We start from the raw sequence: 24,274 nt of genomic DNA on the forward strand, positions 1-24,274 counted from the left end.
CCTCCGGGTGCTCCGGTTTCCTCCCACAGTCCAAAGATGTGTGGGTTAGGTGGATTGGCCATGCTAAATTACTCCTTAGTGTCCAAAGATGTGTAGGTTAGGTGGATTGGCCATGCTAAATTACTCCTTAGTGTCCAAAGATGTGTAGGTTAGGTGGATTGGCCGTGCTAAATTGCTCCTTAGTGTCAGGGGTACTAGCTAGGGTAAACGCATGAGGTCACGGGGATAGGGCCTGGGTGGGATTGTGGTCGGTGCAGGCTCGATGGGCCGAATGGCCTCTTTCTGTACTGTCGGGATTCTATGCCCCCAAGTATTAGACATTTCAACTCTGCAAAAAAAATTCTGACTGTCAACCCTATCTAAGCCTTTCATAATTGGACTGGAAACTCTATTGATGCTGCCAAATGTGTTGCATTGTGCCAACATTTCTGTTTTTATATCAGATCTCCAGTATACACCGTGTTTTGCTTTCATGCTAAACCATACCGTACACCTTCCTTTTTGTGCTTCATCCCAGCACCCCACTTTTTCCTGCCTCTGAAGTTACCTAAACCTGTAACATCTCTGAACACTTCCTTTGATTTGATTTGATTTTGATTTGATTTATTATTGTCACATGTACTGGGATACAGTGAAAAGTATTGTTTGATTTATTATTGTCACATGTACTGGGATACAGTGAAAAGTATTGTTTTTTGCGCTCTATATAGACAAAACATACCGTTCATAGAGAAGGAAACGAGAGAGTGCAGAATGTAGTGTTACAGTCATAGCTAGGGTGTAGAGAAAGATCAACTTAATGGAAGATAGGTCCATTCAAAAGTCTGACAGCAGCAGGGAAGAAGCTGTTCTTGAGTCGGTTGGTGCGTGACCTCACTACTTCTCCGAGGGTGGTGAATTTGTGGAACTCACTGCCCCATAGCGTGGTGGGGTCTGAATCATTGAATGGTTACAAGAAGAAGATGGATATATTTCTGATAGAAAAGCGGGTTAAAGCGATATGGGGAAAAGGTGGGGAGGTGGATTTGAGACCAGGGAGAGATCAGCCATGATCTGATTGAATGGCGGAGCAGGCTCGAAGGGCTGAATGGCCTACTTCTGCTCCTAATTCCCATGTATCCCTGGTGTCCTGTCTAGTCTTTTTTCCTCAGCCGAAATGATCTGGTTGCCATCACATTGCCGTTTGGACGGCTTGCTGTGCACAACTTAGCGGCTGCATTTCCCATATGGTCAACGGGACTACATTTCATTGAATTATAGAATAGAATCCCTACGGCACATTCGGCCCATCAAGACCGCCCTGACCACAATCCCACCCAGGCCCTATTCCCGCAATCCCACGCATTTACCCTGCTAATCCCCCAGACACTAGGGTCAATTTAGCCCACCCAATCAACCTAACACACACACATCTTTCGGAGTGTGGGAGGAAACCGGAGCCCCCGGAGGAAACCCACGCAGACACGGGGAGAACGTGCAAACTCCACACAGTCACCCGAGGCCGGAATTGAACCTGGGATCCTGGCGCTGTGAGGCAGCCGTACTAACCACTGTGCCACAGTGCAACCGTTTCAGAAGTGCTTCAATGGATGTAAGGTACTTTGGGGGGCTCTTGAGACTTTGAGAGCCATTTCGTAAATGCAAGTTTTACTTTTATAACCCTTTTAAAGGAATTAGCATCATAACTAGAATCGGAGAATGGCACAGAAAGACCGCACAGAAAGAGGCCATTCGGTCCACGAGGTCGGCGCCAACTGTCTGCAAGAGCAAATCACTTAGGCCCACTCCTCTGCCTCTTCCCGGTTGCCTTGCAAAAGTACAGTTTAAGGAATGAACTTAAGGAGGGAGAGGCTGGCGGAGGCAGGTGTGATCGAAATATCTGAAAAGCAAGAACATGGAAGGTTTATGGAGATAAGGCAAGGCAATGGGACTTTCCATTGTGAAATGGAAAGGGAGCGGCACGGTGGCACAGTGGTTAGCACTGCTGCCTCACAGCGCCAGGGACCCGGGTTCAATTCCAGCCTCGGGTCACTGTCGGTGTGGAGTTTGCACATCCTCCCCATGTCTGCGTGGGTTTCCTCCCACACTCCAAAGATGTGCAGGTTAGGTTGGTTAGCCATGCTAAATTGGCCCTTGGGAGGATTAGCAGGGTAAATTTGTGGGGTTTCGAGGATAAGGCCTGGGTGGGATTGTTGTCAGTGCAGACTCGATGGGACGAATGGCCTTATTCTGCCTGACAGGGATTCTATGATTCTATCAAAATGAAAAATGCACTTTCAGAGATCCAGTGCAGACTCGATGGGCCAAATGGCCTCCTTCAGCACTGTAAGGATTCTGTGTTTCACATCTGCAAGATCTAAACCCCCAAAGTAAATTGGAGATAGAGTCATAGAGTCACGGAAACAGGCCCTTTGGCCCAACCGACCCCATGCTGACCACGGGGTCCTCCCAGTCAGTCCCAATTACCCGCGTCTGGCCCATATCCTTCCCCATCCATGTATTTATCCAAATGCTTTTGAAACGTTGCTATTGAACCTGCCTCCACCACTTTCTCTGGCAGCTCATTCCATACACATACCACCCTCTGCGTGAAGAAGTCACCCCTCAGTCCCCTTTCCCCTCTCACCTTTAACCTACGCCCTCTAGTTTTCAATTCCCCTTCCCTGGGAAAAAGACTCTGTGCGTTCATCCTAACCATGCCCTCCATTATTCTATACACCTCAATAAGGTCTCCCCTCATTCTCCTACGTTCCAAGGAATAAAGTCCTAGCCTGGCCAACCTCTCACTATAACTCAGGCCCAATAGTCCTGGCAACATCCTCGGAAATTTAACTTCTACACAGTATAACGAACATATGCTACCCTAGATCAGAACTGAGTGGTTATAAATATCGGGAAAGACTGAACAGGCGGGGTGCTATTCTCCAGAAAAGAGTAGACCGAGGGATGATCTGAGAGTGAACTTAAAAATGTTGAAGGAGTTTGACAAGGGAGACATGGAGAGCTTGTGGGCAAAACCAGAACTAGGGGCAGCACGGTGGCACGGTGGTTAGCACTGCTGCCTCACAGCACCAGGGACCCGGGTTCGATTCCCGGCTCGGGTCACTGTCTGTGTGGAGTTTGTACATTCTTCCCGTGTCTGCGTGGGTTTCCTCCGGCTGCTCCGGTTTCCTCCCACAGTCCAAAGATGTGCGGGTTAGGGGGATTGGCCATGTTAAATTCCCCCTTAGTGTCAGGCGGACTAGTTCAGGTAAACGCATGGGGTGATAGGGCCTGGGTGGGATTGTGGTTGGTGCAGGCTCGATGGGCGGAATGGCCTCCTTCCGCATTGTAGGATTTTATGATAAGTGCTGAATAATTAGTCAGAAATCCAATGGGGAATTCAGGAGAAACACCTTTGTCCAGAAAGTGGGGGGGGGAATGTGGAACTCGCGACCACAGGGAATGGGTGAGGCGAACAAAGGGGAAGCTGGATAAACTGGGCGGGAAGGGATGACAAAGGATCGGGTGAGATGAAGAGGGGTAGGAGAAGGCTTGTGTGGAATTTAGACACCAGCACAAGTGGGTTGGGCCGAATGGCCTGATTCTGTGCTGCGGACCCCGATGCTCCATACAAGCCTGGCCCCACCCTCGCCAGCGCATATAGAACCTGACTAACAGGTTTTCCCTTTAAGTCGGGGTGAATCTCGGTACCATGAAGTTCCCCAATGATCCACTGGAGGCAGCACACTTGGGAATGTTTGGTTGTCTTCTGAACTTAAATGAAAGTAGAGTTTATGCATCTTTTTAATTGAAAGTTCTCTTCCTAAGATGCCAATGTGACTTCTACCAAGAGTTTCAATGTTGAAACGCCCAACATTGCGGTAAGACTTTATGTGTGCAATAATTCAGAGGTGTGAGGAAAAATAGGTGATGGGAGACATCAATGATGTGGGTGGCAAATCATTTCAGACAGGGATTTTGGTCCCACCCACCTCCCAAACCATTTTAATTTCACATGCGCCCTATCGTATTCCCATGTGGCAGCATCTGGGGACCAGGGTTGTACAGATCTACATTTCAGAATCTCTTCAGCTGTCCATGCGATTAGCCGATGCGGTGTGCTTTGATGGGTTAACCACGATAGATCATTCAATTCATAACATGTGACAGTAGTAATACTCTGATTAATTAACACTGGCCCCACCCAGGGAATATTTGATGGGACAATGTAAAGCAAGCTTTACTCTGTATCTGTCCTGGGAGTGTTTGATGGGGGACAGTGTAGAGGGAGCTTTACTCTGTATCTAACTCCGTGCTGTACCTGAACTGGGAGTGTTTGATGGGGACAGTTTAGAGGGAGCTTTACTCTGTATCTAACCCCGTGCTGTACCTGTCCTGGGAGTGTTTGATGGGGGACAGTGTAGAGGGAGCTTTACTCTGTATCTAACCCCGTGCTGTACCTGTCCTGGGAGTGTTTGATGGGGGGCAGTGTAGAGGGAGCTTTACTCTGTATCTAACCCCGTGCTGTACCTGTCCTGGGAGTGTTTGATGGGGGACAGTGTAGAGGGAGCTTTACTCTGTATCTAACCCTGTGCTGTACCTGTCCTGGGAGTGTTTGATGGGGGACAGTGTAGAGGGAGCTTTACTCTGTATCTAACCCTGTGCTGTACCTGTCCTGGGAGTGTTTGATGGGGGACAGTGCAGAGGGAGTTTACTCTGTATCTAACCCCGTGCTGTATCTGTCCTGGGAGTGTTTGATGGGGGACAGTGCAGAGGGAGCTTTACTCTGTATCTAACCCCGTGCTGCATTCATCCTGGGAGTGTTTGATGGGGGACAGTGTAGAGGGAGCTTTGCTCTGTATCTAACCCCGTGCTGTACCTGTCCTGGGAGTGTTTGATGGGGACAGTGTAGAGGGAGCTTTATTCTGTATGTAACCCCGTGCTGCACCTGTCCTGGGAATGTTTGATGGGGGACAGTGTCGAGGAAGCTTTGCTCTGTATCTAATCCCGTGCTGTACCTGTCCTGTGAGTGTTTGATGGGGACAGTGTAGAGGGAGCTTTGCTCTGTATCTAACTCCGTGCTGTACCTGTCCTGGGAGTGTTTGATGGAGACAGTGTAGAGGGAGCTTTACTCTGTATCTAACCCCGTGCTGTACCTGTCCTGGGAGTGTTTGATGGGGGACAGTGTAGAGGGAGCTTTACTCTGTATCTAACCCTGTGCTGTACCTGTCCTGGGAGTGTTTGATGGGGGACAGTGTAGAGGGAGTTAACTCTGTATCTAACCCCGTGCTGTACCTGTCCTGGGAGTGTTTGATGGGGGACAGTGTAGAGGGAGCTTTACTCTGTATCTAACCCCGTGCTGCATTCATCCTGGGAGTGTTTGATGGGGGACAGTGTAGAGGGAGCTTTGCTCTGTATCTAACCCCGTGCTGTACCTGTCCTGGGAGTGTTTGATGGGGACAGTGTAGAGGGAGCTTTATTCTGTATGTAACCCGTGCTGCACCTGTCCTGGGAGTGTTTGATGGGGACAGTGTAGAGGGAGCTTTACTCTGTATCTCACTCCGTGCTGTACCTGTCCTGGGAGTGTTTGATGGGGGACAGTGTAGAGGGATCTTTATTCTGTATCTAACCCCGTGCTGTACCTGTCCTGTGAGTGTTTGATGGGGGACAGTGTAGAGGGAGCTTTACTCTGTATCTAACCCTGTGCTGTACCTGTCCTGGGAGTGTTTGATGGGGGACAGTGTAGAGGGAGCTTTACTCTGTATCTAACCCTGTGCTGTACCTGTCCTGGGAGTGTTTGATGGGGGACAGTGTAGAGGGAGCTTTACTCTGTATCTAACCCCGTGCTGTATCTGTCCTGGAAGTGTTTGATGGGGGACAGTGTAGAGGGAGCTTTGCTCTGTATCTAACCCCGTGCTGTACCTGTCCTGGGAGTGTTTGATGGGGACAGTGTAGAGGGAGCTTTATTCTGTATGTAACCCCGTGCTGCACCTGTCCTGGGAATGTTTGATGGGGGACAGTGTCGAGGAAGCTTTGCTCTGTATCTAATCCCGTGCTGTACCTGTCCTGTGAGTGTTTGATGGGGACAGTGTAGAGGGAGCTTTGCTCTGTATCTAACTCCGTGCTGTACCTGTCCTGGGAGTGTTTGATGGAGACAGTGTAGAGGGAGCTTTACTCTGTATCTAACCCCGTGCTGTACCTGTCCTGGGAGTGTTTGATGGGGGACAGTGTAGAGGGAGCTTTACTCTGTATCTAACCCTGTGCTGTACCTGTCCTGGGAGTGTTTGATGGGGGACAGTGTAGAGGGAGTTAACTCTGTATCTAACCCCGTGCTGTACCTGTCCTGGGAGTGTTTGATGGGGGACAGTGTAGAGGGAGCTTTACTCTGTATCTAACCCCGTGCTGCATTCATCCTGGGAGTGTTTGATGGGGGACAGTGTAGAGGGAGCTTTGCTCTGTATCTAACCCCGTGCTGTACCTGTCCTGGGAGTGTTTGATGGGGACAGTGTAGAGGGAGCTTTATTCTGTATGTAACCCGTGCTGCACCTGTCCTGGGAGTGTTTGATGGGGACAGTGTAGAGGGAGCTTTATTCTGTATGTAACCCCGTGCTGCACCTGTCCTGGGAATGTTTGATGGGGGACAGTGTCGAGGAAGCTTTGCTCTGTATCTAACCCCATGCTGTACCTGTCCTGTGAGTGTTTGATGGGGACAGTGGAGAGGGAGCTTTGCTCTGTATCTAACCACGCGCTGTACCTGTCCTGGGAGTGTTTGAGGGGACAGTGCAGAGGGAGCTTTACTCTGTATCTAACCCCGTGCTGTACCTGTCCTGGGAGTGTTTGATAGGGGACAGTATAGAGGGAGCTTTACTCTGTATCTAACCCCGTGCTGTTCCTGTCCTGGGAGTGTTTGATGTGGACAGTGTAGAGGGAGCTTTACTCTGTATCTAACCCCGTGCTGCACCCATCCTGGGAGTGTTTGGTGGGGGACAATGTAGAAGGAGCTTTACTCTGTATTTAACCCCGTGCTGTACCTGTCCTGGGAGTGTTTGATGGGGACAGTGTAGAGGGAGTTTCTCTGATCCAACCCCGTGCTGTACCTGTCCTGGGAGTGTTTGATGGGGACAGGGAGCTTTACTCTGTATCTAACCCCGTGCTGTCCCTATCCTGAGAGTGTTTGATGGGGACAGTGTAGAGGGAGCTTTACTCTGTGTCTAACCCCGTGCTGTACCTGTCCTGGGAGTGTTTGATGGGGACAGTGTACAAGGAGCTTTACTCTGTATCTAACACCGTGCTGTACCTGTCCTGGGACTGTTTGATGGGGACAGTGTAGAGGGACCTTCACTCTGTATCTAACCCTATGCTGTGCCTGTTCTGGGAGTGTTTGATGGGGGACAGTGTAGAGGGAGCTTTACTCTGTATCTAACCCCGTGCTGCACCCGTCCTAGGAATGTTTGGTGGGGGACAGTGTAGAGAGAGCTTTACTCTGTATCTAACCCCGTGCTGTACCTGTCTTGGGAGTGTTTGATGGGGACAGTGTAGAGGGAGCTTTACTCTGTATCTAACCCTGTGCTGTACCTGTCCTGGGAGTGTTTGATGGAGGATAGTGTAGAGGGAGCTTTACTCTGTATCTAACCCCGTGCTGTACCTATCCTGGGAGTGTTTGATGGGGACAGTGTACAAGGAGCTTTACTCTGTATCTAACACCGTGCTGTACCTGTCCTGGGACTGTTTGATGGGGACAGTGTAGAGAGAGCTTTATTCTGTACCTAACAGCGTGCTGTACCTGTCCTGGGAGTGTTTGATGGTGACAGTGTAGAGGGACCTTCACTCTGTATCTAACCCCATGCTGTGCCTGTTCTGGGAGTGTTTGATGGGGGTCAGTGTAGAGGGAGCTTTACTCTGTATCTAACCCCGTGCTGCACCCGTCCTAGGAATGTTTGATGGGGGACAGTGTAGAGAGAGCTTTACTCTGTATCTAACCCCGTGCTGTACCTGTCCTGGGAGTGTTTGATGGGGACAGTTCAGAGGGAGCTTTACTCTGTATCTAACCCCGTGCTGTACCTGTCCTGGGAGTGTTTGATGGGAGCCATGATGTGGAAATGCCGGCGTTGGACTGGGGTAAACACAGTAAGAAGTCTCTGAACACCAGGTTAAAGTCCAACAGGTTTATTTGGCAGCACAAGCTTTCGGAGTCTGAGTGTTTCGGAGTGTTTGATGGGGACAGTGTAGAGGGAGCTTTACTCTGTATCTAACCCTGTGCAGTACCTGTCCCGGGAGTGTTTGATGGGGACTGTGCAGAGGAAGCTTTACTCTGTATCTAACCCTGTGCTGTACCTGGCCTGGGAGTGTTTGATTGGGACAGTGTAGAGGGAGTTTACTCTGTTTCTAACCCCGTGCTGTACCTGTCCTGGGAGTGTTTGATGGGGACAGTGTCGAGGGAGCTTTAGTCTGTATCTAACCCCGTGCTGTACCTGTCCTGGGAGTGTTTGATGGGGACAGTGTAGAGGGAGTTTACTCTGTTTCTAACCCCGTGCTGTACCTGTCCTGGGAGTGTTTGATTGGGGACAGTGTAGACGGAGTTTACTCTGTACCTAACCCCGTGCTGTACCTGTCCTGGGAGTGTTTGATGGGGGACAGTGTAGAGAGAGCTCTACTCTGTATCTAACCCCGTGCTGTACCTGTCCTGGGAGTGTTTGATTGGGACAGTGTAGAGGGAGCTTTACACTGTATCTAACCCTGTGCTGTACCTGTCCTGGGAGTGTTTGATTGGGACAGTGTAGAGGGAGCTTTACACTGTATCTAACCCTGTGCTGTACCTGTCCTGGGAGTGTTTGATTGGGACAGTGTAGAGGGAGCTGTACTCTGTATCTAACGCAGTGTATTACCTATCCTAATGCTATGATTTTATGTCTGATGAGTTGAAATGTGTTGTCCTTTAGAGTACATCCGCAGAGGGTGAAAGGAACCCTGAGCAGGACGCCACAGAAGGATTGCTGGTGAGTCACCGTGGAGCGGTGCGTAAACTCTTCCCCTCGTTGTTCCCATCTCCGGCAAGAGTAACTTTCTTTGCTGCTTCCCTGAACTCCAAAACTCATCCGCAGGTGTGTGGCCCCCACAAGAGCCGGAAGACACAAGGCAAGTTGAGAATGATTATCACTCTCCACCTGTAAGCAAACCATGTTTGCCCTCTTTTCCTGAGCAGCATAGCTAAGATAGGAAACCATGCTATGGAACTGGTGCTTGCTGCAAAGCCAGCATTTGTTGCTCATTCCTAGTTGCCCTCGAGAAGATTTAAAACACTGTATTGTTGTGAGTCAGGTCAGAAACACCACAGTGTTTTATGAAGCCCACCTGAACCACAAGTTTTGCCTCTTGAATTTGGCTAGAGGAAGCATGAGGTGTTTCACTTCAGGTATGATTCCAGTGACCCATTAGGGAGCTTTTATCTCAGTTAATGGTAGGGCGTTGGGGAAGGTTACAGAACAAAGAGATCTAGGGGTACAGGTTCATATCTCCTCGAAAGTAGAGTCACAGGTGGACAGGGTGGTGAAGAAGGCATTCGGCATGCTTGGTTTCATCGGTCAGAACATTGAATGCAGGAGCTGGGACGTCTTGTTGAAGTTGTACAAGGCATTAGTAAGGCCACACTTGGAATACTGTGTACAGTTCTGGTCACCCTATTATAGAAAGGGTATTATTAAACTAAAAAGAGTGCCGAAAAGATTTACTAGGATCACAGAATCCCTACAGTACAGAAGGAGGCCATTTGGCCCATCAAGTCTGTACCGACCACAATCCCACCAGGGCCCTATTCCCGTAACCCCACACAGGATGCTACCGGGACTTGATGGTTTGAGTTATAAGGAGAGGCTGGATGGACTGGGACTTTTTTCTCTGGAGCGTAGGAGGCTGAGGGGTGATCTTATTGAGGTCTATAAAATATTGAGGGGCATAGATCAGCTAGATAGTCAATATCTTTTCCCAAAGGTAGGGGAGTCTAAAACTAGAGGGCATAGGTTTAAGGTGAGAGGGGAGAGATACAAAAGTATCCAGAGGGGCAATTTTCTCACACAGAGGGTGGTGAGTGTCTGGAACGAGCTGCCAGAGGTAGCAGTAGAGGCGGGTACAATTTTGTATTTTAAAAAGCATTTCGACAGTTACATGGGTACGATGGGTATAGAGGGATATGGGCCAAATGCAGACAATTGGGATTAGCTTAGGGGTTTTTTTAAAATGGGCAAGTTGGGCCGATGTCTATGACCCTAAACAAAGTTTATTTAAGAATATAGTTAACATATATAGTAAGAAATTAGCAAGAACTTCTAACAATTACAAGCAAAAACAAAATAACCACTTTAATGTATAACCCTTTAACCAATATATATATAAGATGTTCTAATCAAAACCAATAGCCAATAAACAAAACCCTTCAAACTGATTTATCACTGCACAGGCGGAAGCTCACATGATGCTGGAATCTATTCCAGGGGCGGCACGGTAGCACAGTGGTTAGCACTGCTGCTTCACAGCTCCAGGGTCCCGGGTTCGATTCCCGGCTCGGGTCACTGTCTGTGTGGAGTTTGCACATTCTCCTCGTGTCTGCGTGGGTTTCCTCCGGGTGCTCCGGTTTCCTCCCACAGTCCAAAGATATGCGGGTTAGGTTGATTGGCCAGGTTAAAAAATTGCCCCTTAGAGTCCTGGGATGTGTAGGTTAGAGGGATTAGCGGGTAAAATATGGGGGGGTAGGGCCTGGGTGGGATTGTGGTCGGTGCAGACTCGATGGGCCGAATGGCCTCCTTCTGCACTGTAGGATTTCTATTTCTATTTCTAATTCCCTGGGTTGAATGCTGATTTCAAATGATCTTGAAAACCCAGAGCAGCTTGTGGTCTTCAGCTCTCCAGAAACACAGACTTTTTTACTGCAGGAAGGCAAACAAGATTTACCAGCTAACTGGTAAAACTTTCAAAACAGAGAGAGAGAGAGAGACTTTTTTCAGCCATGCTTCTGACACTGCAGCCAAAACGAAACTAAAAATCGCCTGAGGCTGGGAGCATGATTTTTTAAAAAACCTTTCTTAAAGGGACACTAACATCATAGTATGTACACCCACAGTGCTGTTAGGGAGGGAGTCCCAGGATTTTGAGCCGGCGACAGTGAAGGAACGGCCGATATATTTCCAAGTCAGGATGGTGAGTGGTTTGGAGGGGGAACTTGCAGGTGGTGGTGTTCCCCATGTGTCTGCTGCCCTTGTCCTTCTAGATGGTAGAGATTGCCGATTTGGAAGATGCTGTCACAGGAGCCTCGGTGAATTCTGTTTACAAATGCGCCATTTCCAAGTGTAAAGTCTGCCGCTTCCGACATCAAGACTTAAAGTGGAGGGATTGGCAGAACTGAAATTTCTGAGAACTGAAAACAAAGGCGGCACAGTGGGTTGGCACTGCTGCCTCACAGCGCCAGGGACCCGGGTTCGATTCCCGCCTCAGGTCACTGTCTGTGCGGAGTCTGCATGTTCGCCCCGTGTCTGCGTGGGTTTCCTCCCGCACTCCAAAGACGTGCAGATTAGGTTGATTGGCCATGCTAAATTGTCCCTTAGTGTCAGGGGAATTAGCAGTGTAAATATGTGGGATTACGGGGATAGAGCCTGGGTGGGATTGTGGTCGGTGCAGGCTCGATGGGCCGAATGGCTTCCTTCTGCACTGTAGGGATTCTATGAAAATTGTTCCCCTCACAGCAGAGAAGCTTTAGAGGGGATTTGACAGAAGTGCTCAAAACCGTGAGGGAAGTTTGATCGAATAGGTACTGAAAAACCGTTCCTCTGGCAGAAGTGTTGACAGGGGTGACGAGAATTATTTTTGACGCAGTGAATTGTGATGTGGAAGGCACTGCCTGAAAGTGCAGTGGAAGCAGATTTAATAATAACTTTCAAAAGGACAGTTGGAAAAATAGTTGAGAAGGAAATGTTCCCTAAACGTGGTGGCCAAGGTGATTAAGAAGGCGTATGGCATGTTTGCCTTCATCAGCCGGGGTATTGAATACAAGAGTTGGGAAATCATGTTGCAGCTATATAAAACCTCGGTTAGGCCACATTTGGAATATTGCGTGCAGTTCTGGTCACCGCACGATCAGAAGGACGTGGAAGCTTTGGAGAGAGGGCAAAGAAGGTTCACCAGCATGCTGCCTGGTCTCGAGGGTGTCGGCTATGGGGAGAGGTTGGATAAACTGGGATTGTTTTCACTGGAAAGACGGAGGTTGAGGGGAGACCTGATAGAGGGTCTACAAAATGATGAGAGGCACAGACAGGGTGGATAGTCAGAGGCTTTTCCCCAGGGTGGAAGTGTCAATTGCAAGGGGGCACAGGTTCGAGGTGAGAGGGGGGAAAGTTTAAGGGAGATGTGCGGAGGGAGGTTTTTCACGCAGAGAGTGGTGGGTGCCTGGAACGCGCTGCCAGAGGAGGTGGTGGAAGCAGGCACGTTAGCAACATTTAAGAGGCATCTGGATGGGTCCATGGATAGGGAGGGAATAGAGGGATACGGACCGAGTAAGGGCAGAAGGTTTTTTTTGTTTAGTTCGGGCATCATGATCGGCACGGGCTTGGAGGGCCGAAGGGCCTGTTCCTGTGCTGGACTTTGTTCTTTTTGAAAACCTTACAGGAGAGAGCTGGGAGAGTGAGACTAATTGGAGAACTCTCTAAAAGAGCTGGCACAGACACGGTTGGCTGAATGGCCTCCTCCTGCATGCTTGAGATTCACTGAGAATGGAATCTGACAGCTTTGTTCTGTATTCAAACCCTGCTTTGGAAAGCCTTTGCCGCAAACATAACACCGATAATATGTTTCTGTTTGCTTTTTTCAAGGAAGACCACATTGTCGATTGGTGGTGTAAGTTCTACGCCTCGACTGGGGAGTACGATTACACGGACTACGTGACGCAGGGTTACGATACGATAAAGGCAAGAGGATTTATCATCTGTGGGCCGCGCTATTCCTCTGACTGTTGGGGCATTACAATGGTCTTGGCCAAATGTCAGCAGTCAACCCCTCACCCTGCGTTCGTTGACTCACGAGGGCCCCTGATCTTGCGACGCCCCGTCTTTGGAAATCCTCATCCTCGATTTCAAATCCCTCAGCAGTCTTGTCCCAGCCTAGGGCAGGGAGATTTAACAGAATAATTTTGGGTACCATTCCCCTGCAGTGGCGGGGAAATCCCCATACGTGGGACTCAAGACTGGCTACAGAGAGAGGGATGGAACTGTTGAGGATGAGAAGCATCCAACTTTCTTTTCTTTGCCTCTTTATTAGTAAGTCCCAGTTTTCAGCTTTTAAAAGGCCCATTAATTCTTAACACCAACCCTTATGGGCATAAACCGTGTATGAAACAGTGGTTTTCCCTCAACTAGAGTATTGTATCCGGTTCTGGGCACCACACTTTAAGGATGTGAAGGCATTGGAGAGAGAGTGCAGGAGAATGGTTCCAGGGAAAGATGCTATGGTTCTTTTTTATTCATTTGTGGGACATGGGTGTCGCTGGCTGGCCAGCATTTATTGCCCATCTCTAGTTACCCTTGGAGGGTAGTTGAGAGTCAACCACATTGGTTCTGGAGTCACATGTAGGCCAGACACGGTAAGTACGGCAGATTTCCTTCCCTGACGGACATTAGTGAACCAGATGGGTTTTTCTGACAATGGGTCATCTTAATTCCAGATATTTTTTATTGAATTCAAATTCCACCATCTGCCGTGGCGGGATTCGAACCTGGGTTCCCAGAACATTAGCTGGGTTTCTGGATTAACATTCTAGCGATACCACGAGGCCATCATCCCCCCAAGAGGGTCTTCAGTTATGTAGATAGATTGGAGAAGCTGGGACTGTTCTCCTTGGAGTTAAGACGGTTGAGAGCGGATTTGATGGAGATGTTCAAAATCCCGTGGGGTTCCCGGCACAGTAGAGAGAGAGAGAGAGAGACAAACTGTTCCTGTTGGTGGAAGGTACGAGAATTGGAGGGCAGCCATTTAACTGATTGGCAAAAGAAGCGTTTACACAGCGAGTGGTTGGAATACGGAACGCGCTGCCTGAGAGAGTGGTGGAGACAGAATCATAGAAACATAGAAGATAGGAGGAGGCCATTCGGCCCTTCGAGCCTGCTCCGCCATTCATCACAATCATGTCTGATCGTCCAACTCAACAGCCTAATCCTGCTTTCTCCCCATAACCTTTGATCCCATTCGCCCCAAGTGCTATATCCAGCCGCCTCTTGAATACATTCAATGTTTTGGCATCAACTACTTCCTGTGGTAGTTCAAAAGGGGAATTGCCAATTATCTGAAGGGAAAAGAATTTCGCGGCTCCAGGCGAAAGGCAAGTGAGTAGGAACACAGTGTGCTCTGACAGAGAGCCAGCACAGACATGATGGGCCAAATGGCCTCCTCCTGTGCTGCACCAATCCTATGAGGCATTGGGGTATGTCTATCTTCCATCAATGCCAATGAGTTACCAATCTGCAATGTTGATCGGATGAGACAGTTTTGTCCACTGAGGCCAGGTACACTCCTCACATTTCCCAGAAGTTCTCCACACAAACTCCTCCCCTTGCATGTGAGTAAGTTAATGCTTCCTGAGCTATGAAGGAAGAGGGGGTGAGGGTCCCTGGTCTGTGCGCTGTGCTCATGGGGTATTTGAACCCCACAAGCTGAGGCAAACTCCACACAGACAGTGACCCAAACCGGGAATCGAACCCGGGTCCTTGGAGCTGTGAGGCAGCAGCACTAACCCACTGTGTCACCCTCGTCTCTCGCGCTCTCACTGTGTTTAACATCTCTCTCTCTCTGTCCATCATCTCTCTGTCTCCCATATGCAGATTTATCCATGCCCTCTTGAAGATGTGCCTCAATTCAAGGGGCTTCAAGACTTCTGCCACACCTTCAGACTGTACCGAGGGAAAGTGTATGGGGAAATCGAGGACCCGATGGTTGTGGGTGAATTTAAGGTAATCAGTAAAGGAGCTTGGGTGACCATTCAATCACCCCTTTCAGCCGCTGACAGTTCTAAAGATGCCGTGGGTGGCTGGGGGAAGAGGGGGGTCTTCAGCCACTCTGCCTGAGATCAGTGGGGGGGGCGGTATCTGGGTGGCGGGGGATAGGAGGGTCAGTAGTGTTGTGGGGGTGGGGCAATGTCTGTGGGGGCCAGGGGGAGGCATTATCCGGCCCGGGGGAGGGGATGAGGCAGGGGAGCAGCATTCTATCACTTTCTTTCTGCACAAGCGCAGTTGGAGACTCCAATCGGAGCTGCAGGATTTCGGGCGTGTTAAACCCCGCCCACAGGCTTCCGCAGCGCGATTCGGAATCGCTGATATTTTCACAGGGCAGAGTGCGTGTGGGGGCGCCTGAGAACGGGTCTAAAAGTCGGATCTGAAACACTCCCAGTTTCAAATCCGCCCAGCAACTGGAATCAAAATGATAAAATAGGGCCCTCAGAGTCCCAGAGGAACTGCCACTCTCGGTTAAGTACAAAGCAAGAGGCTCCCTCATTGACCCATCAATTTGGCCCTTAATCAGGGAATTCATATTCTAACAGGCCCACCTCAATTGCCTGATTAAAGTCATTACAATTATTGTCACATGTACTGGGATACAGTGAAAAGTATTGTTTGATTTATTATTGTCACATGTACTGGGACACAGTGAAAAGTATTGTTTGATTTATTATTGTCACATGTACTGGGATACAGTGGAAAGTATTGTTTGATTTATTATTGTCACATGTACTGGGACACAGTGAAAAGTATTGTTTGATTTATTATTGTCACATGTATTGGGATACAGTGAAAAGTATTGTTTGATTTATTATTGTCACATGTACTGGGATACAGTGAAAAGTATTGTTTGATTTATTATTGTCACATGTACTGGGATACAGTGAAAAGTATTGTTTGTTGCGCGCTATACAGACAAAGCATACCATTCATAGAGAAGGAAAGGAGAGAGTGCAGAGTGCAGTGTTACAGTCATAACTAGGGTGTAGAGAAAGATCAACTTAAAGCGAGGTAGGTCGATTCAAAAGTCTGACAGCAGCAGGGAAGAAGCTGTTCTTGAGCCGGTCGGTACGTGACCTCAGACTTTTGTATCTTTTTCCCGACGGAAGAAGGTGGAAGAGAGAATATCCGGGGTGCGTGGGGTCCTCGATTATGCTGGCTGCTTTTCCCGAGGCAGTGGGAAGTGTAGACCGACTGTGTTGAAGGTGCTATATAAATGCAGCTGAATGTTTGTACCTTGGGACGATAGCATGTCACACTTCAGCCCAGTCAGCTCCTCCAGCCAGACATGTAATATTGTCTCTTTTTTTTTCTCCTGGGCTAATCCAATGTGGCCCAGAGTTTAAGAGGTTGTTTTTGAGATTGAGTAACTTGCCAGGCGTACAGGGCACTCCCATTGTGTCCATCCTATTGGGAAGTCTCGGGTACTCTCCGTGTTACCCGTGACTCAGCTGGTCACAGTCTCACCCCGCAATCAGAAAGTCATAGAGTCAGAGAGGTTTACAGCATGGAAACAGGCCCTTCGGCCCAACCTGTCCATGCCACCCAGTTTTTACCACTGAGCGAGTCCCAATTGCCCACATTTGGCCCATATCCTTCTATACCCGTCTTACCCATGTAACTGTCCAAATGCTTTTTAAAAGACAAAATTGTACCCGCCTCTACTACTACCTCTGGCAGCTCGTTCCAGACACCCACCACCCTCTGTGTGGAAAAACTGCCCCTCTGAACCCTTTTGTATCTCTCCCCTCTCACCTTAAACCTACACCCTCTAGTTTTCGGGCACAAGTTGCGGATCCTGGGTAAATGAAAGTTCATTTTTCATTGACATTGTTTTTGGCTCCCCCTGGTTGACAGAGCGCTGCCCTTTCCCCTTTTTCAGAACCAGTCCAAAGCTCCGTCTGCCCTCTCAGCTGGGCCCTGGAATCCCGGGGCCACCGTTTCAGCCTCTGCCACGCATTGCTGTTTGTGGGATCTTGCTGTGCGCAAATTGGCCGCGTCTCCTTCATGGCTTCAAAAGTGCTTCAGTGGTGCCTTTAAAAATCCCGAGGCCGCAAAAGGCACTGCATGAATGCAAGTTGAGTTTGTTACCTGCCAATCCCCTGTTACAGGCTGAAAAACAAAGAACCCCGACAGCGCAGAAGAAGGCGACTTGGCCAATCGAGCCTGCACCGACTCGCCGAAAGAGCATCTTACCCAGGCCCTCCCCGCCGTGCTATCCACACAACCCCACACATTTAGCATGGCCAATCCACCTAACCTGCGCATCTTTGGACACTAAGGGGCAATTTAGCATGGCCAATCCACCTAACCGGCACATCTTTGGACACTAAGGGGCAATTTAGCATGGCCAATCCACCTAACCGGCACATCTTTGGACACGAAGGGGCAATTTAGCATAGCCAATCCACCTAACCGGCACATCTTTGGACACGAAGGGGCAATTTAGCATGGCCAATCCACCTAACGTGCGCATCTTTGGACTGTGGGAGGAAACCAGAGCACCCGGAGGAAACCCATGCAGACACGGGGAGAACGTGCAAACTCCGGCCTTGTGTCACTGTCTGTGTGGGGTTTGCGCGTTCTCCCCGTGTCTGCGTGGGTTTCCTCCGGGTGCTCCGGTTTCCTCCCACACTCCAAAGCTGCGCAGGTTAGGTGGATTGGCCATGCTAAATTGTTCCTTAGTGTCAGGGGATTAGCAGGGTAAATACATGGGGTTACGGGGATAGGGTCTGGGTGGGATTGTTGGCGATGGAGGCTCGATGGCCACTTTCTGCACTGTAGGGATTCTACGATTCTTTTGGAGGTTCAATTGTTTGAATCTAGGTCGGGAATGTTGGTGGGAGAGCTTGATTTTTAAAATCCTTTCGCAGGATGTGGGCGTCACTGGTTAGTCCACCATTTATTTTCCATCCTTAAATGCCCCATGAGAAGGTGGTGATGGCCTGCCTTCTTGAACCCCCTGTAGTCTGTGTGTTGTAGGTGCACCCATGGTGCCGTTAGGGAGGGAGTTCCAAGATTTTTGACCCAGCGACAGTGAAGGAACGGTCGATATATTTCCAAGTCAGGATGGTGAGTGGCTCGGAGGGGAACTTGCAGGTGGTGGTGTTCCCCATGTGTCTGCTGCCCTTGTCCTTCTAGATGGTAGGAGACAGGGGTTTGGAAGGTCTTGTTCAAGGACTCTTGGTGGGTTACTGCAATGCATCTTGTAGAATAGATGGTACACACTGCTGCCAGTGTGTGTCAGGGAAGAGAGTGAAAGTTTAACATGGTGAATGGTGCCAACCAAGTGTGCTGCTTTGTCCTGGATGGTGTTGAGCTTCTGGAGTGTTGCTGGGGAGTATTCCATCACACTCCTGACTTGTGCCTTGGAGATGGTGGACAGGCTTTGGGGAGTCAGGAGGTGAGTTACTCGCCGCAGGATTTTATATGGCTGGGTCTAGCTCAGTTTCTGGTCAATAGTAAAATCTAGGATTGTGGTATGTGATCCAGCAATGGCGATGGCGCTGAATGTCAAGGGGAGATGGTTTAGATTCTCTCTCTTGTTGGAGATGGTCCTTTCCTGGGCACCTGTGTGGCGCGAATGGGCCTTTGATGGGCTTTGATGATGGGCTGAATAATCTTTTCTTGTGCCATACTGTCCTTGGGAATTTTATGTCATCCTGCTTGGGCGGCACGGTGGCACAACGCCAGGGACCCGGGTTCAATTCCGGCGTTGGGTCACTGTGCGGAGTCTGCACATTCTCCCCATGTCTGCGTGGGTTTCCTCCGGGTGCTCCGGTTTCCTCCCACACTCCAAAGATGTGCAGGTTAGGTGGATTGGCCGTGATAAATTGCCCTTCAGTGTCAGGGGGACTAGCTAGGGTAAGTACATGGGGTTATGGAATTGTTGTCAGTGCAGACTCGATGGGCCGAATGGCCTCCTTCTGCACTGTAGGGATTCTATGATTGTGATTTTACTGTCTCCGAATTTTGATTTTTTTTTTAGGGGTCATTTCGAATCTACCCTCTTCCAGAAGATCCTTCAAAGCCTCTCCCTCCATCGCAGTTCCGACAACTTCCTTCCAGTGAGCCTCAGATCTGCTTAGTGAGGGTTTACATTGTCCGTGCTCTTAGCCTCCAGCCAAAGGATCGGTCCGGGACGGTATGTGTTAGCCGCTTTTACGCATATTACTCAGCTATTAATTTAAACACCCTCCAAACATCCCAGTATAATGAGACTAACAAGAACAGGAACCGATTCTTTAATTCATTCAACAATCTCCCTTTATTTAACACATTAGGTACCAACTTGGCACAGTGGCACAGTGGTTAGCACTGCTGCCTCACAGTGCCAGGTTGAGTCACCGTCTGGCTGAATAATCAGTGTAAAATTGTTGTATTATTCCGAACATTTCAATATCCTGCCCAGCCTCGTCAATCAGACTGGAGGATCCAATCACAATATTACACATTATTACCTTAGCCAATAACATTCCAGCTGTCAACAGGCGTGGGAGACCATTGGCTCATTGCCCATGTAGGTTCCTCCCCCGTTACCCATGAAACCTAACCCACGTCAATTCCGGTAACCAAGGCCACTGCTTGCAGCTGTGAATCTTTAATCGGCAAAAGGAGTCATTCTCTGTCCGAATCTGGCCTCTCCTTAGCAGATTGCAAGACTTCTCCGGCCTCGCTATCCATGAATGAATCCACTCCCTTACATACCGGGCCTACTAAACTTGCTTTCGCGTATCCAAAAACAGAAGCTGCCTTTCTGTGCTCCATTGTGTTAAAAGAGTTTGCACGTTCTCCACGTGTCTGCGTGGGTTTCCTCCCACAGTCCGAAAGATGTACTGGTTAGGTGCTAAATTCTCCCTCAGTGTACCCGAACAGGTGCTGGAGTGTGGCGACTTGGGGAACTTTCACAGTAACTTCATTGCAGTGTTCATGTAAGCCTACTTGTGACACTAATAAATAAACTTAAAAAAACACTTAAACAGATGCAACTCTTCAACTCTTTTATTGAACTTTAAGTCTTAGCTGGACATTAACTTGAACTGAACTTTCACTTTAATTATTTAAGAAAAATAGATACTACTGAGTCAGAAATATTCCCAATGTAGAATCTATCTTCATAGTTTTCTCTGAAGAGTTCCTTCAGGGCACACTTCTTACAATGGTGAATTTCTATTGAGTTACGTTGGTAAACAAAGGATTGCACATGTCTTTTTTCTACAAATTCCTTCTTGTTCCAGAAGATTCCCTGTCATCCAGCCAATTGTGTAATCAGAAACCGATCACATGGCTTGAACAGCCAATGAAATTACTTGTAAACTATGCAATTATGCTTAGTCCAAACTGCACGTCTCTCATGTAAAGGCAATAAAATGCAATGCCACCAAGTTGTCGAAAGGTAGCAACTTCCCATATTTGGTCAGCACAGGAAGCTTCAGATCCCAGTTCCAGTTCCAGACCAGATCCCTGACTCGGACTAACTTTACGACCAACATCTGGTTTTAATTACAAGTTGACCAAAAATCCCAGCATGCTTAACTCTCAGCCAGATTAGCCATTTTAAAACCACTTGGAAGAGGAATTTTCTGAGGTGTCCCACCGGGGTGCCCTGTATTTAGTTGACCTCACTCAACCAATACATAGACATAAAAGCAGTGTATAGTTAAAGAATGAAAAGGAATTTATTTGCTAACGCATGCATCAGGAGAGAGACACAGTCAATGAGGGTTGACTGTGAGCTCGTTTCACAATTGTGAAATTGTTGTATTATTCTGAACATTTCAATATCCCGCCCAGCCTCATCAATCAGACTAGAGGGTCCAATTACAATATTACACATTATTACACCTTAGCCAATAACATTCCACCTGTCAACAGGAATAAGAAATCGTTAGCTCATTGCCCCTGTAGGTTCCTCCCTCGTTACCCAGGAAACCTAACCACGTCAATTCCGGTAACCAAGGCCACTGCTTGCAGCTGTGAATCTTTAATCGGCAAAAGGAGTCATTCCCTGTCCGAATCTGGCCTCGCCTTATCAGATTGCGAGACTTCTCCAGCCTCGCTATCCATGAATGAATCCACTCCCTTATATACCAGGCCTACTAAACTTGCTTTCGCGTATCCAAAAACAGAAGCTGCCTTTCTGTGTTAAAAGAATAGGCCCGGGTTTCCCATCATGCTGCATTCAGAATGAAGTTGGCCAAGGCTCACAATATTGAAAATACAGTTAAAGTTTATAATACTTGGTTAATTTGTGGTTACAGTTTATAATACCTTTGCAGTTTATAATATCTTTGTATATTTTGTTCCAGGCACATTGTGAATTCTCACTATATATAAGACACTTTATAATTACCTTAACCTAGTCTACTTATTGTAATAAAATTAAAATGAAAGGCCTCATACTAAGAATTCTATACAACCCCTATTATTGCCATTATTGTTATAGAATCATAGAATCCCTACAGTACAGAAGGGGGCCATTCAGCCCATCGAGTCTGCACTAACCACAATCCCATGCAGGCCCGATCCCCCTAACCCCACTCATTTACCCTATTAATCCCCCTGACACTAAGGGGCAATTTAGCATGGCCAATCAACCTAATCTTTGGACTGTGGGAGGAAACCGGAGACATTTTTTCGTTGAATTCAAATTCCACCAGCTGCCGTGGCGGGGATTCGAACCCAGGTTCCCCGGAACATTAGCTGAGTTTCTGGATTAATAATCTAGCGATAATACCACTAGGCCATTGCGTCACTTGTGAAGTGCCATGGGGCCTTAGGAGTTGGATTGGTGGACTAATCTGCTAGTATTTGCAGGTTGAGGGAGCTCTGATGAAGGAGGGAGCTCTCAACAAGAAGAACTCATCAACGATGTTTTACATTGACTGTACCTCTTTTTTTTTGGCAGTGTGACCCCTACATCAAAATCTCTCTTGGAAAGGTGCGAGTCGATGATCGCGAGCATTACATCGCCAATACCCTCAATCCTGTGTTTGGCAAGTAAGTTGTTTCTTCAGTTTTTAATCCACAAACCAAGCTGAGAGGATGTGATGGTTCTCCCTGTCCTTTCTCACTCCCTTTTCCTATTTTACAATCAGCCCTGGTACACTCTCGCAGGCAGTGCCAGTCTCCTGGTCTCTCTCCTAATCGTAGAATCCTACAGTGGAGAAGGAGGCCATTCGGCCCATCAAGTCTGCACTGACCACAATCCCACCCAGGCCCTATCCCTATACAGTCCACAGATGTGTGGGTTAGGTTGATTGGCCATACTAAATCAACCCGAGTGTTAGGGGGGGTTAGCAGAGTAAATATGAGGGATTAAGGGAATGGGGCCTTCATGGGATTGTGGTCGGTCCAGACTCGATGGGCCAAATGGCCTCCTTCTGCACTGTAGATTCTATGATTCTGTAACCCCATGCATTTACCCCAGCTAGTCCCCCTGGCATTAAGGGGCAATTTAACCTGGCCCATCCACCATCTTTCGGACTGTGGGAGGAAACCGGAGCACCCGGAGGAAACCCACGCAGACATGGGGAGAATGTGCAGACTCCACGCAGACAGTGACCCAAGCCGGGAATCGAACCCGGGTCCCTGTCACTGTGAGGCAACAGCGCTAACCTCTGTGCCACCCTCCTCACTCTTGCTGGGTTCAGTTTCGTACTGACAGCAGCAGACCCTGTCCCGATATCACCACCACCACCCCACCCCCCCCCCCAACCAAGTAGCTATTCCACTGTCTAAGTCATCACAGTTGAATTCGATTTTCATAATAACTGTACGGAGATATGGATACAAATGGACACGTATTTGGCCATGCTAAATTGCCCCTTATTGTCCAAAGATGTGTAGGTTGGGTGGATTGGCCATGCTAAATTGCCCCTTAGTGTCCAAAGATGTGTAGGTTGGTGGATTGGCCATGCTAAATTGCCCCCTAGTGTCCAAAGATGTGTGGGTTGGGTGGATTGGCCATGCTAAATTGCCTCTTGGTGTCCAAAGATGTGCAGGTTAGGTGGACTGGCCATGCTAAATTGCCCCTTAGTGTCCAAAGATGTGTAGGTTGGGTGGATTGGCCAAGCTAAATTGCCCCTTAGTGTCCAAAGATGTGTAGGTTGGGTGGATTGGCCATGCTAAATTGCCCCTTAGTGTCCAAAGATGTGTAGGTTGGGGGGATTGGCCATGCTAAATTGCCCCTTAGTGTCAGGGGGACTAGGTAGGGTAAATGCATGGGGTTACGGGGATAGGGCCTGGGTGGGATTGTGGTCGGTGCAGACTCGATGGGCCGAATGGCCTCTTTCTGCACTGTAGGGATTCTATGACTGGGGATTTTAAAAGGAGAGATTGTTTCTAACAGTGGAAGTTCTTTCCCCAGAATGTTCCAACTCCAAGCCACCATTCCGCTCAACAAAGATCTCAAAGTTGCTGTCTACGACTACGATCTGGTGAGCCAGGATGACAAAATCGGAGAGACGGTGGTCGACTTGGAAAACCGCTTCCTGTCCCGGTTCGGGGCGCATTGTGGGCTGCCGCGGACATACTGCACGTGAGTCAGTGCAAGCGTCAGAGTGAGCGCAAGACCCACACACTGCTGCGCAAGAACAACTGGCATTTATATCAAAGGAAGGCTTGTATTAATATAGCGCCTTCCATGACCACCAGCCAGTGAACTGTGATCCCGATTGTAATGTGGGAAGGGAATGAGGGAGTGCTGCACTGTCAGAGGGTCAGTACTGAGGGAGTGCTGCACTGTCAGAGGGTCAGTACTGAGGGAGTGCTGCACTGTCAGAGGGTCAGTACTGAGGGAGTGCTGCACTGTCAGAGGGTCAGTACTGAGGGAGTGCCGCACTGTCAGAGGGTCAGTCCTGAGGGAGCGCTGCATTGTCAGAGGGTCAGTACTGAGAGAGTGCCGCACTGTCAGAGCGTCAGTACTGAGGGAGTGCCGCACTGTCAGAGGGTCAGTACTGAGGGAGTGCTGCACTGTCAGAGGGTCAGTACTGAGGGAGTGCTGCACTGTCAGACGGTCAGTACTGAGGGAGTGCGGCATTGTCAGAGGGTCAGTACTGAGGGAGTGCCACACTGTCAGAGGGTCAGTACTGAGGGAGTGCCGCACTGTCAGAGGGTCAGTACTGAGGGAGTGCTGCACAGTCAGAGGGTCAGTACTGAAGGAGTGCTGCACTGTCAGAGGGTCAGTATTGAGGGAGGGGCGCACTGTCAGAGGGTCAGTACTGAGGGAGCGCCGCACTGTCAGAGGGTCAGTACTGAGGGAG

At 48.8% G+C, this 24,274-nt stretch overlaps 1 protein-coding gene across 1 annotated transcript in view; it reads left to right on the forward strand.

Annotated features, from left to right (window-relative positions):
- LOC144509701 (myoferlin-like) overlaps nt 1-24,274 on the forward strand; it is a 182,650-nt gene that overhangs the window by 109,590 nt on the left and 48,786 nt on the right. The window contains exons 37-43 of the mRNA XM_078238482.1: nt 3,811-3,863; nt 8,922-8,978; nt 12,837-12,932; nt 14,838-14,966; nt 19,000-19,155; nt 21,919-22,010; nt 23,380-23,550. Coding sequence (XP_078094608.1) covers nt 3,811-3,863; nt 8,922-8,978; nt 12,837-12,932; nt 14,838-14,966; nt 19,000-19,155; nt 21,919-22,010; nt 23,380-23,550 — 754 coding nt within the window. The remainder of the gene's footprint in view (nt 1-3,810; nt 3,864-8,921; nt 8,979-12,836; nt 12,933-14,837; nt 14,967-18,999; nt 19,156-21,918; nt 22,011-23,379; nt 23,551-24,274) is intronic.

Source organism: Mustelus asterias, chromosome 22 (genome assembly GCF_964213995.1).
Source record: "Mustelus asterias chromosome 22, sMusAst1.hap1.1, whole genome shotgun sequence".
In the NCBI taxonomy this organism is placed as follows: domain Eukaryota; kingdom Metazoa; phylum Chordata; class Chondrichthyes; order Carcharhiniformes; family Triakidae; genus Mustelus; species Mustelus asterias.